This window comes from Salvelinus namaycush, chromosome 6 (assembly GCF_016432855.1).
Source record: "Salvelinus namaycush isolate Seneca chromosome 6, SaNama_1.0, whole genome shotgun sequence".
In the NCBI taxonomy this organism is placed as follows: Eukaryota; Metazoa; Chordata; class Actinopteri; order Salmoniformes; family Salmonidae; genus Salvelinus; species Salvelinus namaycush.
Genome location: NC_052312.1, coordinates 49,853,976 through 49,867,232, shown reverse-complemented (window position 1 = coordinate 49,867,232; position 13,257 = coordinate 49,853,976). Strand labels below are relative to the sequence as shown.

The following is a 13,257-nucleotide window of genomic DNA, read 5'->3' as shown; positions in this document are numbered from 1 at the left end:
GATGGATGGAACGACGGGTTTATGGATGGATGGATGGATTGACGGGTTGGTGGATGGATGGTTTGATGGGTTGGTGGATGGATGGATGGACGGGTTGGTGGATGGATGGATGGACAGATGGATGGATGGATGGACGGAGGGACGGGTTGGTGGATGGATGGATGGACAGATGGATGGATGGATGGAGGGACGGGTTGGTGGATGGATGGATGGATGGAGGGACGGGTTGGTGGATGGATGGATGGACGATTTGGTGGATGGATGGACGGGTTGGTGGATGGATGGATGGAAGGGTTGGTGGATGGATGAAAGAAGGAATGTGATAGGTTTTCAGAAGGTCTAGACTCTTCAACATGACATCTTCTGGTAGACTGGCTATGATCAGGGCTAGCTTCCAGAACCTGTCCTCCTGACCTTTGACCAATCACCTTCTCTCCCTGTCAGGTGTCCCATCATCCTCCAGTGTCGGCGTTCTACGTCAGTAACAGGAAGGACGGCTTCTGTCTCAGCGGAAGCATCCTGGCCAAGTCCAAGTTCTACGGTACAACACACACTCATGTACACACACACACACACACACACACACACACACACACACACACACACACACACACACACACACACACCTACAAACAGCAAATGCGTATAGATAGATACGTCGGGCCTGTCTCATTATCGTTGGAAAGTGAACATTTGGTAACACATTTCTGCTGGGGAAAAAATATTATAATAATTTTAAAGGCGCACCCAACAAATGTTTTATTTGTGTTAACACCCTTTCCTGGGTGTTGTCATGACGATGTGTCTCTTTGCAGGAAACTCCCTGTCGGCCATATTGGACGGAGAGGCTCGGCTCACCTTTCTCAACAGAGGAGAAGACTACGTCATGAACATGCCCTACGCCCACTGCAAAGGTCTGACCTCTTTTACTGGCTGGAGTCTCACTGTGAAAGCAACACACATTGCATTAAGGTCTGACCTCTTACTGTCTGGAGTCTCACTGTGAAAGCAACACACATTGCATTAAGGTCTGAACTCTTACTGTCTGGAGTCTCACTGTGAAAGCAGAATTATATATACCCACCTAATCTTCTTTGCAAGCTTACCAGGGTTGGGCTCATTTCAAATTGAAGTCAGTCAATTCAGGAAGTAAACTGAAATTACAATTCAATAATTAAAAGGAGTCCATCTATTTTTAATGACTTCTTAATCATCTGAAAAGGAGAAGCTGTTTATGTCAAAAGTATTAAAGATTTTGGATTTTAAATTCAAATCACTTCCTGAATTGACTGTCTTGAGCCCAACCCTGAAGCAACACGTCTCTTTCTTCTACATGGGAAGTAGATTCAACATGATGTCTCTAGTCGTACAGACTGACTGGAAAGTCTGTAGTATGGAAATATACTTCACTACTAACAGAATCAGTCCTGATTCAACACTACCAGGGTTGGGGTCAATACCATTTCACTTCAGTCAATATGAAAGGAACGGGGAACATTGGAATCAGAGTGTCAGTTTACTTCCTGAATGGAATTAATTTAAATGGAATAAACCCCTTACTCTGCACTCTACTGTTGTGTATACTAACTGTCCTCCCTCTGTAGGGTACCGTCTCTACTGTAGTGTATACTAACTATCCTCCCTCTGTAGGGCACCATCTCTATTGTAGTGTATACTAACTATCCTCCCTCTGTAGGGTACCATCTCTACTGTAGTGTATACTAACTATCCTCCCTCTGTAGGGTACCATCTCTACTGTAGTGTATACTAACTATCCTCCCTCTGTAGGGTACCATCTCTACTGTAGTGTATACTAACTATCCTCCCTCTGTAGGGCACCATCTCTACTGTAGTGTATACTAACTATGCTCCCTCTGTAGGGTACCATCTCTACTGTAGTATATACTAACTATCCTCCCTCTGTAGGGTACCATCTCTACTGTAGTGTATACTAACTATCCTTCCTCTGTAGGGCACCATCTCTACTGTAGTGTATACTAACTATCCTCCCTCTGTAGGGTACCATCTCTACTGTAGTGTATACTAACTATCCTCCCTCTGTAGGGTACCATCTCTACTGTAGTGTATACTAACTATCCTCCCTCTGTAGGGTACCATCTCTACTGTAGTGTATACTAACTATCCTCCCTCTATAGGGCACCATCTCTACTGTAGTGTATACTAACTATCCTCCCTCTGTAGGGTACCATCTCTACTGTAGTGTATACTAACTATCCTCCCTCTGTAGGGCACCATCTCTACTGTAGTGTATACTAACTATCCTCCCTCTGTAGGGCACCATCTCTACTGTAGTGTATACTAACTATCCTCCCTCTGTAGGGCACCATCTCTACTGTAGTGTATACTAACTATCCTCCCTCTGTAGGGCACCATCTCTACTGTAGTGTATACTAACTATCCTCCCTCTGTAGGGCACCATCTCTACTGTAGTGTATACTAACTATCCTCTCTCTGTAGGGCACCATTTCTACTGTAGTGTATACTAACTATCCTCCCTCTGTAGGGTACCATCTCTACTGTAGTGTATACTAACTATCCTCCCTCTGTAGGGTACCATCTCTACTGTAGTGTATACTAACTATCCTCCCTCTGTAGGGTCACCATCTCTACTGTAGTGTATACTAACTATCCTCCCTCTGTAGGGTACCATCTCTACTGTAGTGTATACTAACTATCCTCCCTCTGTAGGGTACCATCTCTACTGTAGTGTATACTAACTATCCTCTCTCTGTAGGGCACCATTTCTACTGTAGTGTATACTAACTATCCTCCCTCTGTAGGGTACCATCTCTACTGTAGTGTATACTAACTATCCTCCCTCTGTAGGGTACCATCTCTACTGTAGTGTATACTAACTATCCTCCCTCTGTAGGGCACCATCTCTACTGTAGTGTATACTAACTGTCCTCCCTCTGTAGGGCACCATCTCTACTGTAGTGTATAGTAACTGTCCTCCCTCTCTCAGGCATCTTGTATGGCACCCTGACTCTGGAGCTGGCTGGCCAGATCACTATTGCCTGTGAGAAGACAGGATACAGTGCCCAGCTCGAGTTCAAACTCAAGGTAGGAGGAAATAACTTGTTCTTTAGCTACAATCATTTAGCTTTTACTCTTTAATGAACAAAAGCTTCAAACTGCATTAGGCAGTTTTAGTGCTTGAAACTCTAATCAAGCTCTAGATGGGAGGGGGGGGGGGGGTAACCCTCATCTTGGAGAGCTACAGGACCCACCTGCAGGCTTTTGCTCCAGCCCCAGTGGAGCACAACTGATTCTACTAATTAGCTGCTCAACAGGACCTTGATTAGCTGAATCAGGTGTTTTAAAGTGGGGTTGGAACAAAAGCCTGCATAGCCAGTACCTAGCCGGGAGGAGGGTTGCCTGACCCACCCCTGTGCTGCATCTTGAACTATAAAACACCAATACCAATGTGATGAATACTCCTTTCTGGAACACTTTATTTTACAGCCTTCTACTTACCAGGTAATACTTAGATAGTGCTTGTTGAAGTGGTAGTTACCTAGAGTAATAGTATAGTTAGATTAGTAGCTATCTACACAGTTGTTTCTTTTGAGATACAAGCATCAATATGTCCCATTTGGTACCAGGTAGTTACCAAGACTGTTGGATTCTATGAGGTCATTACCAGAAATGATCCATTGGTGCCATGTAACATGGTTACCATGTCTCCACTTTGATGCCATGTAAATACCAGGTAAGAACCAGGTTGAACAGGGCTGTAACATAAAGCGTCACCCTTCCCCTCTCTTTTCAGCCCTTCTTGGGTAACAATGACAGTGTAAACCAGGTCTCTGGAAAGATCAAGCTGGGGAAGGAGGTGCTGGCTACGCTGGAGGGACACTGGGTAAGTTCATTATGTATCTAACAGAAGGAAAACTGACAAACCGTTTGGGACTAGAAATGCTTATTTTCGTTTTCCGTTGCAAACGTTGGTGCCCTAATGAACACGACCCTACACTTCTCTTTAACTACCACATGCATTGAAAGAGGATGTATAATTCTTTTTTAAAGGTTCGAAGTATGGAAAGTTATTTTCCACCCCAAAGGTCAAACTGACTTTAATTATGTCAGGAGACCTGACCTTGACGAAGTTTTAATGGAGGCCACCAAACATGCACTTTCACCTACCTGCTTAATGCATCCAAACTATATGTAGATTTAAATCACCAATTAAATGTAAAATGGGTTGTTTTCTGCACCAAAGGCCAGAGACACTGTTGAATACGTGCTGAGACTGTTAGTTTGTCATGGTGACAGGCTGCGTACACAGTATATCATAATATCTGTTAGTTTGTCATGGTGACAGGCTGCGTACACAGTATATCATAATATCTGTTAGTTTGTCAGTGTGACAGGCTGCGTACACAGTATATCATAATATCTGTTAGTTTGACAGGGTGACAGGCTGCGTACACAGTATATCATAATATCTGTTAGTTTGTCATGGTGACAGGCTGCGTACACAGTATATCATAATATCTGTTAGTTTGTCATGGTGACAGGCTGCGTACACAGTATATCATAATATCTGTTAGTTTGTCAGTGTGACAGGCTGCGTACACAGTATATCATAATATCTGTTAGTTTGACAGGGTGACAGGCTGCGTACACAGTATATCATAATATCTGTTAGTTTGACAGGGTGACAGGCTGCGTACACAGTATATCATAATATCTGTTAGTTTGTCATGGTGACAGGCTGCGTCCACAGTATATCATAATATCTGTTAGTTTGTCATGGTGACAGGCTGCGTACACAGTATATCATAATATCTGTTAGTTTGTCATGGTGACAGGCTGCGTACACAGTATATCATAATATCTGTTAGTTTGTCATGGTGACAGGCTGCGTACACAGTATATCATAATATCTGTTAGTTTGTCATGGTGACAGGCTGCGTACACAGTATATCATAATATCTGTTAGTTTGTCATGGTGACAGGCTGCGTACACAGTATATCATAATATCTGTTAGTTTGTCATGGTGACAGGCTGCGTACACAGTATATCATAATATCTGTTAGTTTGTCATGGTGACAGGCTGCGTACACAGTATATCATAATATCTGTTAGTTTGTCATGGTGACAGGCTGCGTACACAGTATATCATAATATCTGTTAGTTTGTCATGGTGACAGGCTGCGTACACAGTATATCATAATATCTGTTAGTTTGTCATGGTGACAGGCTGCGTACACAGTATATCATAATATCTGTTAGTTTGTCATGGTGACAGGCTGCGTACACAGTATATCATAATATCTGTTAGTTTGTCATGGTGACAGGCTGCGTACACAGTATATCATAATATCTGTTAGTTTGTCATGGTGACAGGCTACGTACACAGTATATCATAATCAATATCTGTTAGTTTGACAGGGTGACAGGCTGCGTACACAGTATATCATAATATCTGTTAGTTTGTCATGGTGACAGGCTGCGTACACAGTATATCATAATATCTGTTAGTTTGTCATGGTGACAGGCTGCGTACACAGTATATCATAATATCTGTTAGTTTGACAGGGTGACAGGCTGCGTACACAGTATATCATAATGTCTGTTAGTTTGTCATGGTGACAGGCTGCGTACACAGTATATCATAATATCTGTTAGTTTGTCATGGTGACAGGCTGCGTACACAGTATATCATCATATCTGTTAGTTTGTCATGGTGACAGGCTGCGTACACAGTATATCATAATATCTGTTAGTTTGACAGGGTGACAGGCTGCGTACACAGTATATCATAATATCTGTTAGTTTGTCATGGTGACAGGCTGCGTACACAGTATATCATAATATCTGTTAGTTTGTCATGGCGACAGGCTGCGTACACAGTATATCATAATATCTGTTAGTTTGTCATGGCGACAGGCTGCGTACACAGTATATCATAATATCTGTTAGTTTGTCAGTGTGACAGGCTGCGTACACAGTATATCATAATATCTGTTAGTTTGTCATGGTGACAGGCTGCGTACACAGTATATCATAATCAATATCTGTTAGTTTGACAGGGTGACAGGCTGCGTACACAGTATATCATAATATCTGTTAGTTTGTCATGGTGACAGGCTGCGTACACAGTATATCATAATCAATATCTGTTAGTTTGACAGGGTGACAGGCTGCGTACACAGTATACCATAATATCTGTTAGTTTGTCAGTGTGACAGGCTGCGTACACAGTATATCATAATATCTGTTAGTTTGTCAGTGTGACAGGCTGCGTACACAGTATATCATAATATCTGTTAGTTTGACAGGGTGACAGGCTGCGTACACAGTATATCATAATATCTGTTAGTTTGTCATGGTGACAGGCTGCGTACACAGTATATCATAATATCTGTTAGTTTGTCATGGTGACAGGCTGCGTACACAGTATATCATAATATCTGTTAGTTTGTCATGGTGACAGGCTGCGTACACAGTATATCATAATATCTGTTAGTTTGTCATGGTGACAGGCTGCGTACACAGTATATCATAATATCTGTTAGTTTGTCAGGGTGACAGGCTGCGTACACAGTATATCATAATATCTGTTAGTTTGTCATGGTGACAGGCTGCGTACACAGTATATCATAATATCTGTTAGTTTGTCATGGTGACAGGCTGCGTACACAGTATATCATAATATCTGTTAGTTTGTCATGGTGACAGGCTGCGTACACAGTATATCATAATATCTGTTAGTTTGTCATGGTGACAGGCTGCGTACACAGTATATCATAATATCTGTTAGTTTGTCAGTGTGACAGGCTGCGTACACAGTATATCATAATATCTGTTAGTTTGTCATGGTGACAGGCTGCGTACACAGTATATCATAATATCTGTTAGTTTGTCATGGTGACAGGCTGCGTACACAGTATATCATCATCAGTATATTTTGTTTTTTGGGTTTCTGCTGGATCCAGCTGGCTTTTACTGTGTTCTCTCCGAGCTGGGCCTCAGACAGGCAGACCGGCAGGCAGGCAGGCAGGCAGGCAGGCAGGCCAGGCAGGCAGGCAGGCCAGGCAGGCCAGGCAGGCCAGGCAGGCCAGGCAGGCCAGGCAGGCCAGGCAGGCCAGGCAGGCCAGGCAGGCCAGGCAGGCCAGGCAGGCCAGGCAGGCCAGGCAGGCAGGCAGGCAGGCAGGCAGGCAGGCAGGCAGGCAGACAGACAGACAGACAGACAGACAGACAGACAGACAGACAGACAGACATTTAATGGGTCAATGTTAGAACCGACCACTCCTCTACATAACTATCATCTCAGTCATTCTATCTCACACCTTCCCCTGGCTTTCTGGGTAATTACCCCGGCCAGCTCTATGCCATTAGTGTCACAGGGTTCTGGGGAATAACAAGTCTGCCTGTCTGTGTTAACTGGGTCTCCCTGTGTGTCTGTCTCCTCCAGGACAGTGAAATCTTCATCAACGATAAGAAGACCGGGGTGGTGGATACGTTTTGGAACCCCACGGCAGAGCTGCGTCAGAGCAGGCTAACACGCTGCACCGTGCCTCCTGAGGACCAGGGAGACTATGAGTCTGAGAGGTATGAAGAGACAGACTCTTTTTTTTCACTCCTCCTCTTTATTCCTCCTCTCTCCCCTCATCTCATTCCTTCCCCTCGTTGGCTCTTTATTCCTCCTCTCTCCCCTCATCTCCATTCCTTCCCCTCGTTGGCTCTTTATTCCTGCTCTCTCCCATCATCTCATTCCTTCCCTTCGTTGGCTCTTTATTCCTGCTCTCTCCCCCATCATCTCATTCCTTCCCCTCGTTGGCTCTTTATTCCTGCTCTCTCCCATCATCTCATTCCTTCCCCTCGTTGGCTCTTTATTCCTGCTCTCTCCCCCATCATCTCATTCCTTCCCCTCGTTGGCTCTTTATTCCTGCTCTCTCCCCTCATCATCTCATTCCTTCCCCTCGTTGGCTCTTTATTCCTGCTCTCTCCCCTCATCATCTCATTCCTTCCCCTCGTTGGCTCTTTATTCCTCCTCTCTCCTCTATTCATCATCTCATTCCTTCCCCTCGTTGGCTCTTTATTCCTCCTCTCTCCTCTATTCATCATCTCATTCCTTCCCCTCGTTGGCTCTTTATTCCTCCTCTCTCCTCTCATCTCATTCCTTCCCCTCGTTGGCTCTTTATTCCTCCTCTCTCCCCTCATCTCATTCCTTCCCCTCATTGGCTCTTTATTCCTCCTCTCTCCTCTATTCATCATCTCATTCCTTCCCCTCGTTGGCTCTTTATTCCTCCTCTCTCCTCTATTCATCATCTCATTCCGTCCCCTCGTTGGCTCTTTATTCCTCCTCTCTCCCCTCATCATCTCATTCCTTCCCCTCGTTGGCTCTTTATTCCTCCTCTCTCCTCTATTCATCATCTCATTCCTTCCCCTCGTTGGCTCTTTATTCCTGCTCTCTCCCCTCATCTCATTCCTTCCCCTCGTTGGCTCTTTATTCCTCCTCTCTCCCCTCATCATCTCATTCCTTCCCCTCGTTGGCTCTTTATTCGTGCTCGTCATTTCCTTTTCAACTCATCACAGAAAGTCACTTGAAATGCAAGGTATGAAGAAGAAAGTCCGGACCGGAAATAAAATAGGAAAAGAGCAATTTTCACTTCTGAGTTACAATTTAAATGGACTTGTTTTGTATCTAAAAGAAGCTTCTCATCAGCTCCCTGCTGTCTGTAACTCTGTAACACACTCTCTCTCTCTCTCTCTCTCTCTCTCTCTCTCTCTCTCTCTCCCCCCCTCCCCCCCCCCCCCCCCCCCCCTCTCTCTCTCTCTCTCTCTCTCTCTCTCTCTCTCTCCCCCCCCCTCCCCCCCCCCCCCCCCCCTCTCTCTCTCTCTCTCTCTCTCTCTCTCTCTCTCCCCCCCCTCTCCCCCCCCCCCCCCTCTCTCTCCCTCCGTCCTCCCAGGTTATGGCAGCATGTAACAAGGGCCATCAACAACAAGGACCAGACAGAGGCCACCAATGAGAAGTTTATCCTGGAGGAGGCTCAGAGGAAGTCAACCCGCGAGCGCAAGGCCAAGTGTGAGGACTGGGCGCCCGGGCTCTTTGAACAGGACCCCGTCACCGGAGAGTGGCATTACAGATATGCCGAGTGAGTTCCTTATCTCCAATTCACACACTCTATTCCCCATAGGGCTCTGGTCTAAAGTAGTGCACTATATAGGGAATAGGGTGCCATTTGGTAGAGCCAGAGAGAGCCAGGAAAAACTTGAGGTTATATTTAACATTTATAGAGATGTTAGACTATATTAGTTTGCCAACGCTTCCATTTCTATGATGACCAAGAGGTAGCATCAAAACCGTGTATGTAATGTATGTCAAGTCTCTGCATCTGAACTGACCCCAGAGCTGATTAACAGGAGGATTGTGACACCTAATGGATGGACCTGGTATTACAACAACATGTTGGCATAACATTACCTGTGGTAGTCAATACCAACAGACTGTAATATCTGTTTATGTAATGTTGTGTGTGTGTGTGTTGTGTGTGTTGTGTTGTGTTGTGTTGTGTGTGTGTGTGTGTGTGTGTGTGTGTGTGTGTGTGTGTGTGTGTGTGTGTGTGTGTGTGTGTGTGTGTGTCCGCAGCACCCGTCCGTGGGATCCGCTGAATGATATGATTCAGTTTGAGAAAGACGGCTGGATCCAGACTAAAGTGCGGCATCGCACCCCAATGGTACGTTCTGCCAGTGTAATTAGTCTCAGTAACCAGGGCCCCAGGAGGGATGGCAATTGCAAGTGCCAGGTAGGTTGGCCAACGAACAGCGCTCCCTGAGTTGTTTTTCTACTTCTTGATTTTGGTTTTACACCTCCTCCTCCACTTCAGTTTGTCACCAGCCACCACTGCAGCTTGCTCTAAAAGTCTTCTCCAGCTCCATTCACAACCATCGCCTGTGGCTGCTTCTGTTCCGTGGGCCGCACTGTCGTACAGCCATTTTGTTTTGACTGTTTCCCCACCATCTACCGCCATGTTGGTTGTTGTCATTTAGATGATTCTGTATCTTCTGCTGTCGTTTTTAAGAAGGCTGCTTGTTGATGTCTCTAATTGCTTTAATAGGTGCTTGGTTGGTTAGTTCATTTGGTTGGTTAGTTTAATTTTAGTTGCAACTGACTGTGTTGTGGGTTGTTTTTGGAGTTTCACTGAATGTGGCCGATCGGCACGCTCGCATGCCTCATACAGCTGTACTACTGATTAGCATGTGATGCAAGTGTGTGTGTGTGTGTGTGTGTGTGTGTGTGTGTGTGTGTGTGTGTGTGTGTGTGTGTGTGTGTGTGTGTGTGTGTGTGTGTGTGCGCGCATGGGTGCGTGTGTTTGCGTCTGTGTTTTGTTCCTAAGTGCAGCTATTTACGTAGTTTCTGTGTGTTCGTTCGTAGGTGTACAAGCGTGTGTGTGCGGTGCGTGAGTGTTTTTGTGTAGGTATCTTTGGTTTTGTCGTCTTCTCTGTGGTGTGTGTGTTGATTTGGTGTCTGGTGTGTGTGGCTCTATGTTGATGTGTGTGTCCTTGGTGTGTGTAGGTGACAGGGCCCAAAAGAAAGCACAAGCACAGTGACAAGCCCAAGAAACCTGAGAGTGGCTGCTCCTCCCCAGAACCTGACCGCCAGGACTCCTCCGGCAGCGAGCGTACGTCTCACACACACACACACACATACCAACAATGTTACAATACCACTCACATTAATATACATACAATCCCAATGCCCCCCTCATACACACTCATACACCCCCACACACACTCATACACCCCCCACACACACATACACACTCATACACCCCCACACACACACTCATACACCCCTCACACACACACATATACACTCATACACCACCCCCCCACACACACATACACATACACACTCATACACCCCCCACACACACATACACACTCATACACCCCGCCACACATACACACTCATACACCCCCCACACACACATACACATATACACTCATACACCCCCCCACACACACACTCATACACCCCCCCCACATACACACTCATACACCCCCCCACACATACACACTCATACACCCCTCACACACACACATATACACTCATACAACCCCCATACACATACACACTCATACCCCCCCCCACACACACATACACATATACACTCATACACCCCCCCACACACACACTCATACACCCCCCCCACATACACACTCATACACCCCCCCACACATACACACTCATACACCCCTCACACACACACATATACACTCATACACCCCCCCATACACACACACACTCATACACCCCCCCACACACACATACACATATACACTCATACACCCCCCCACACATATACACTCATACACCCCCCCACATATATACACTCATACACCCCCCCACACACACATACATATACACACTCATACACCCCTCACATATACACTCATACACCCCCCCATACACATACACACTCATACACCCCCCACACACACATACACATACACACTCATACACCCACCCACACATATACACTCATACACCCCCCCACACATATACACACTCATACACCCCCCCACACATACACATTCATACACCCCCCCACACACATACACACTCATACCCCTCCACATATACACACTCATACCACTCTACATATACAGTCATACACCCCCGCACACACATACACACTCATTCACCCCCCCACACATATACACTCATACACCCCCCCACACATATACACTCATACACCCCCCCACACATACACACTCATACACCCCACACTCATACACCCCCTCACATATATACACTCATACACCCCCCCACACATACACATTCATACACCCCACACTCATACACCCCCTCACATATATACACTCATACACCCCCCACACATACACACTCATACACCCCACACTCATACACCCCCTCACATATATACACTCATACACCCCCCCACACATACACTCATACACCCCCCCACACATACACACTCATACACCCCCCCACACATACACTCATACACCCCCCCACACATACACACTCATACACCCCCCCACACATACACACTCATACACCCCCCCACACACCCCCACACGCATATACACTCATATACCCCCTCACACATGTATACTCATACACCCCCTCACATATATACATTCATACACCCCCCCCACACATACACACTCATGCACCCCCCCACATATCCACACTCATACACCCCCCCACACACTCATACACATTAACACTCATACACCCCCCCACATATACACATTTACACACTCATACACCCCAACAACAGAATGGTGTGGGCGTTACCCAACAACAGAATGGTGTGGGCGTATAACAGTCATAAAAATAGTCAATAGAGAGAGTAGACTGCTGATTGGCCAGCTCTCTGAGGAAATGGCAAGCAATAGCAAGTCTGTTTGAGATGCAAGTTTGAGGTTTTCAAAGTGTTTTTTTCCTCCAATGTATTATTTGGCCTCAAATACGACTATAGGACGAGTCAACAACATTATTTGGGTATAAGTTAACATGAAATGTACTTTTAAAAGTGACATTTTCACTGGACATTTACTTGAACATTTGTTATTGACTCTCTGTTACAGCTGATTGTTGCTGTTTGTGTATTTCAGGACACAACAGCAAGCACAGTAGCCGGTTAAGGAAAAAGGGCCCAGACCTTAGTGAACTTCAAAGTGCCATTGATTCTATAAAGAAGACACAGGAGAACATTTACAAGTGAGGGTCGTTCAAACATGAGACATTGAGTGTGTGTGTGTGTACGTGTGTGTGTATGTGTGTGTATGTGTGTGTATGTGTGTGTGTGAGTGTGTGTGAGTGTGTGAGTGTGTGAGTGTGTGAGTGTGTGTGTGTGTGTGTGTGTGAGTGTGTGTGTGTGTGTGTGTGGTCTTTGAGTGAGTGAGGATTCAATTGTTCCCAACTTATGCATTGTGAGTTTGTGGTTGTGCATATAATTCCTGTGACTGAGCCCTCACTGACTCTGTGTGTGTGTGTGTGTGTGTGTGTGTGTGTGTGTGTGTGTCTGTGTCTGTGTCTGTGTGTGTGTGTGCGTGTGCGTGTGTGTCTGCATGCGCGCCTACATCTCCAGGAGCATCGGTGTGCTGCGCTCCCGAACGGCAGCGGGCCAGACGGCAGCAGAGGGCGGATTCCTGCAGCAGCGCGACTACGCCATCATCATCCTCCTCATCCTCCTTCAGGTCTTCATCAACTTCCTGTTCAAGTAGCAGCCGACAGACTGACAGCGAGA

General features: G+C 45.8%; 1 protein-coding gene across 1 annotated transcript in view; it reads left to right on the top strand.

The window, feature by feature from the left end:
- Positions 1 to 9,133, top strand: part of LOC120049177 (oxysterol-binding protein-related protein 8-like) — a 69,314-nt gene extending 60,181 nt beyond the window's left edge. The window contains exons 13-18 of the mRNA XM_038995406.1: positions 445 to 541; positions 816 to 914; positions 2,987 to 3,084; positions 3,794 to 3,883; positions 7,446 to 7,582; positions 8,944 to 9,133. Of these exons, the coding sequence (XP_038851334.1) occupies positions 445 to 541; positions 816 to 914; positions 2,987 to 3,084; positions 3,794 to 3,883; positions 7,446 to 7,582; positions 8,944 to 9,133 (711 nt within the window). The remainder of the gene's footprint in view (positions 1 to 444; positions 542 to 815; positions 915 to 2,986; positions 3,085 to 3,793; positions 3,884 to 7,445; positions 7,583 to 8,943) is intronic.
- The last annotated feature ends 4,124 nt before the right edge of the window (positions 9,134 to 13,257 follow it).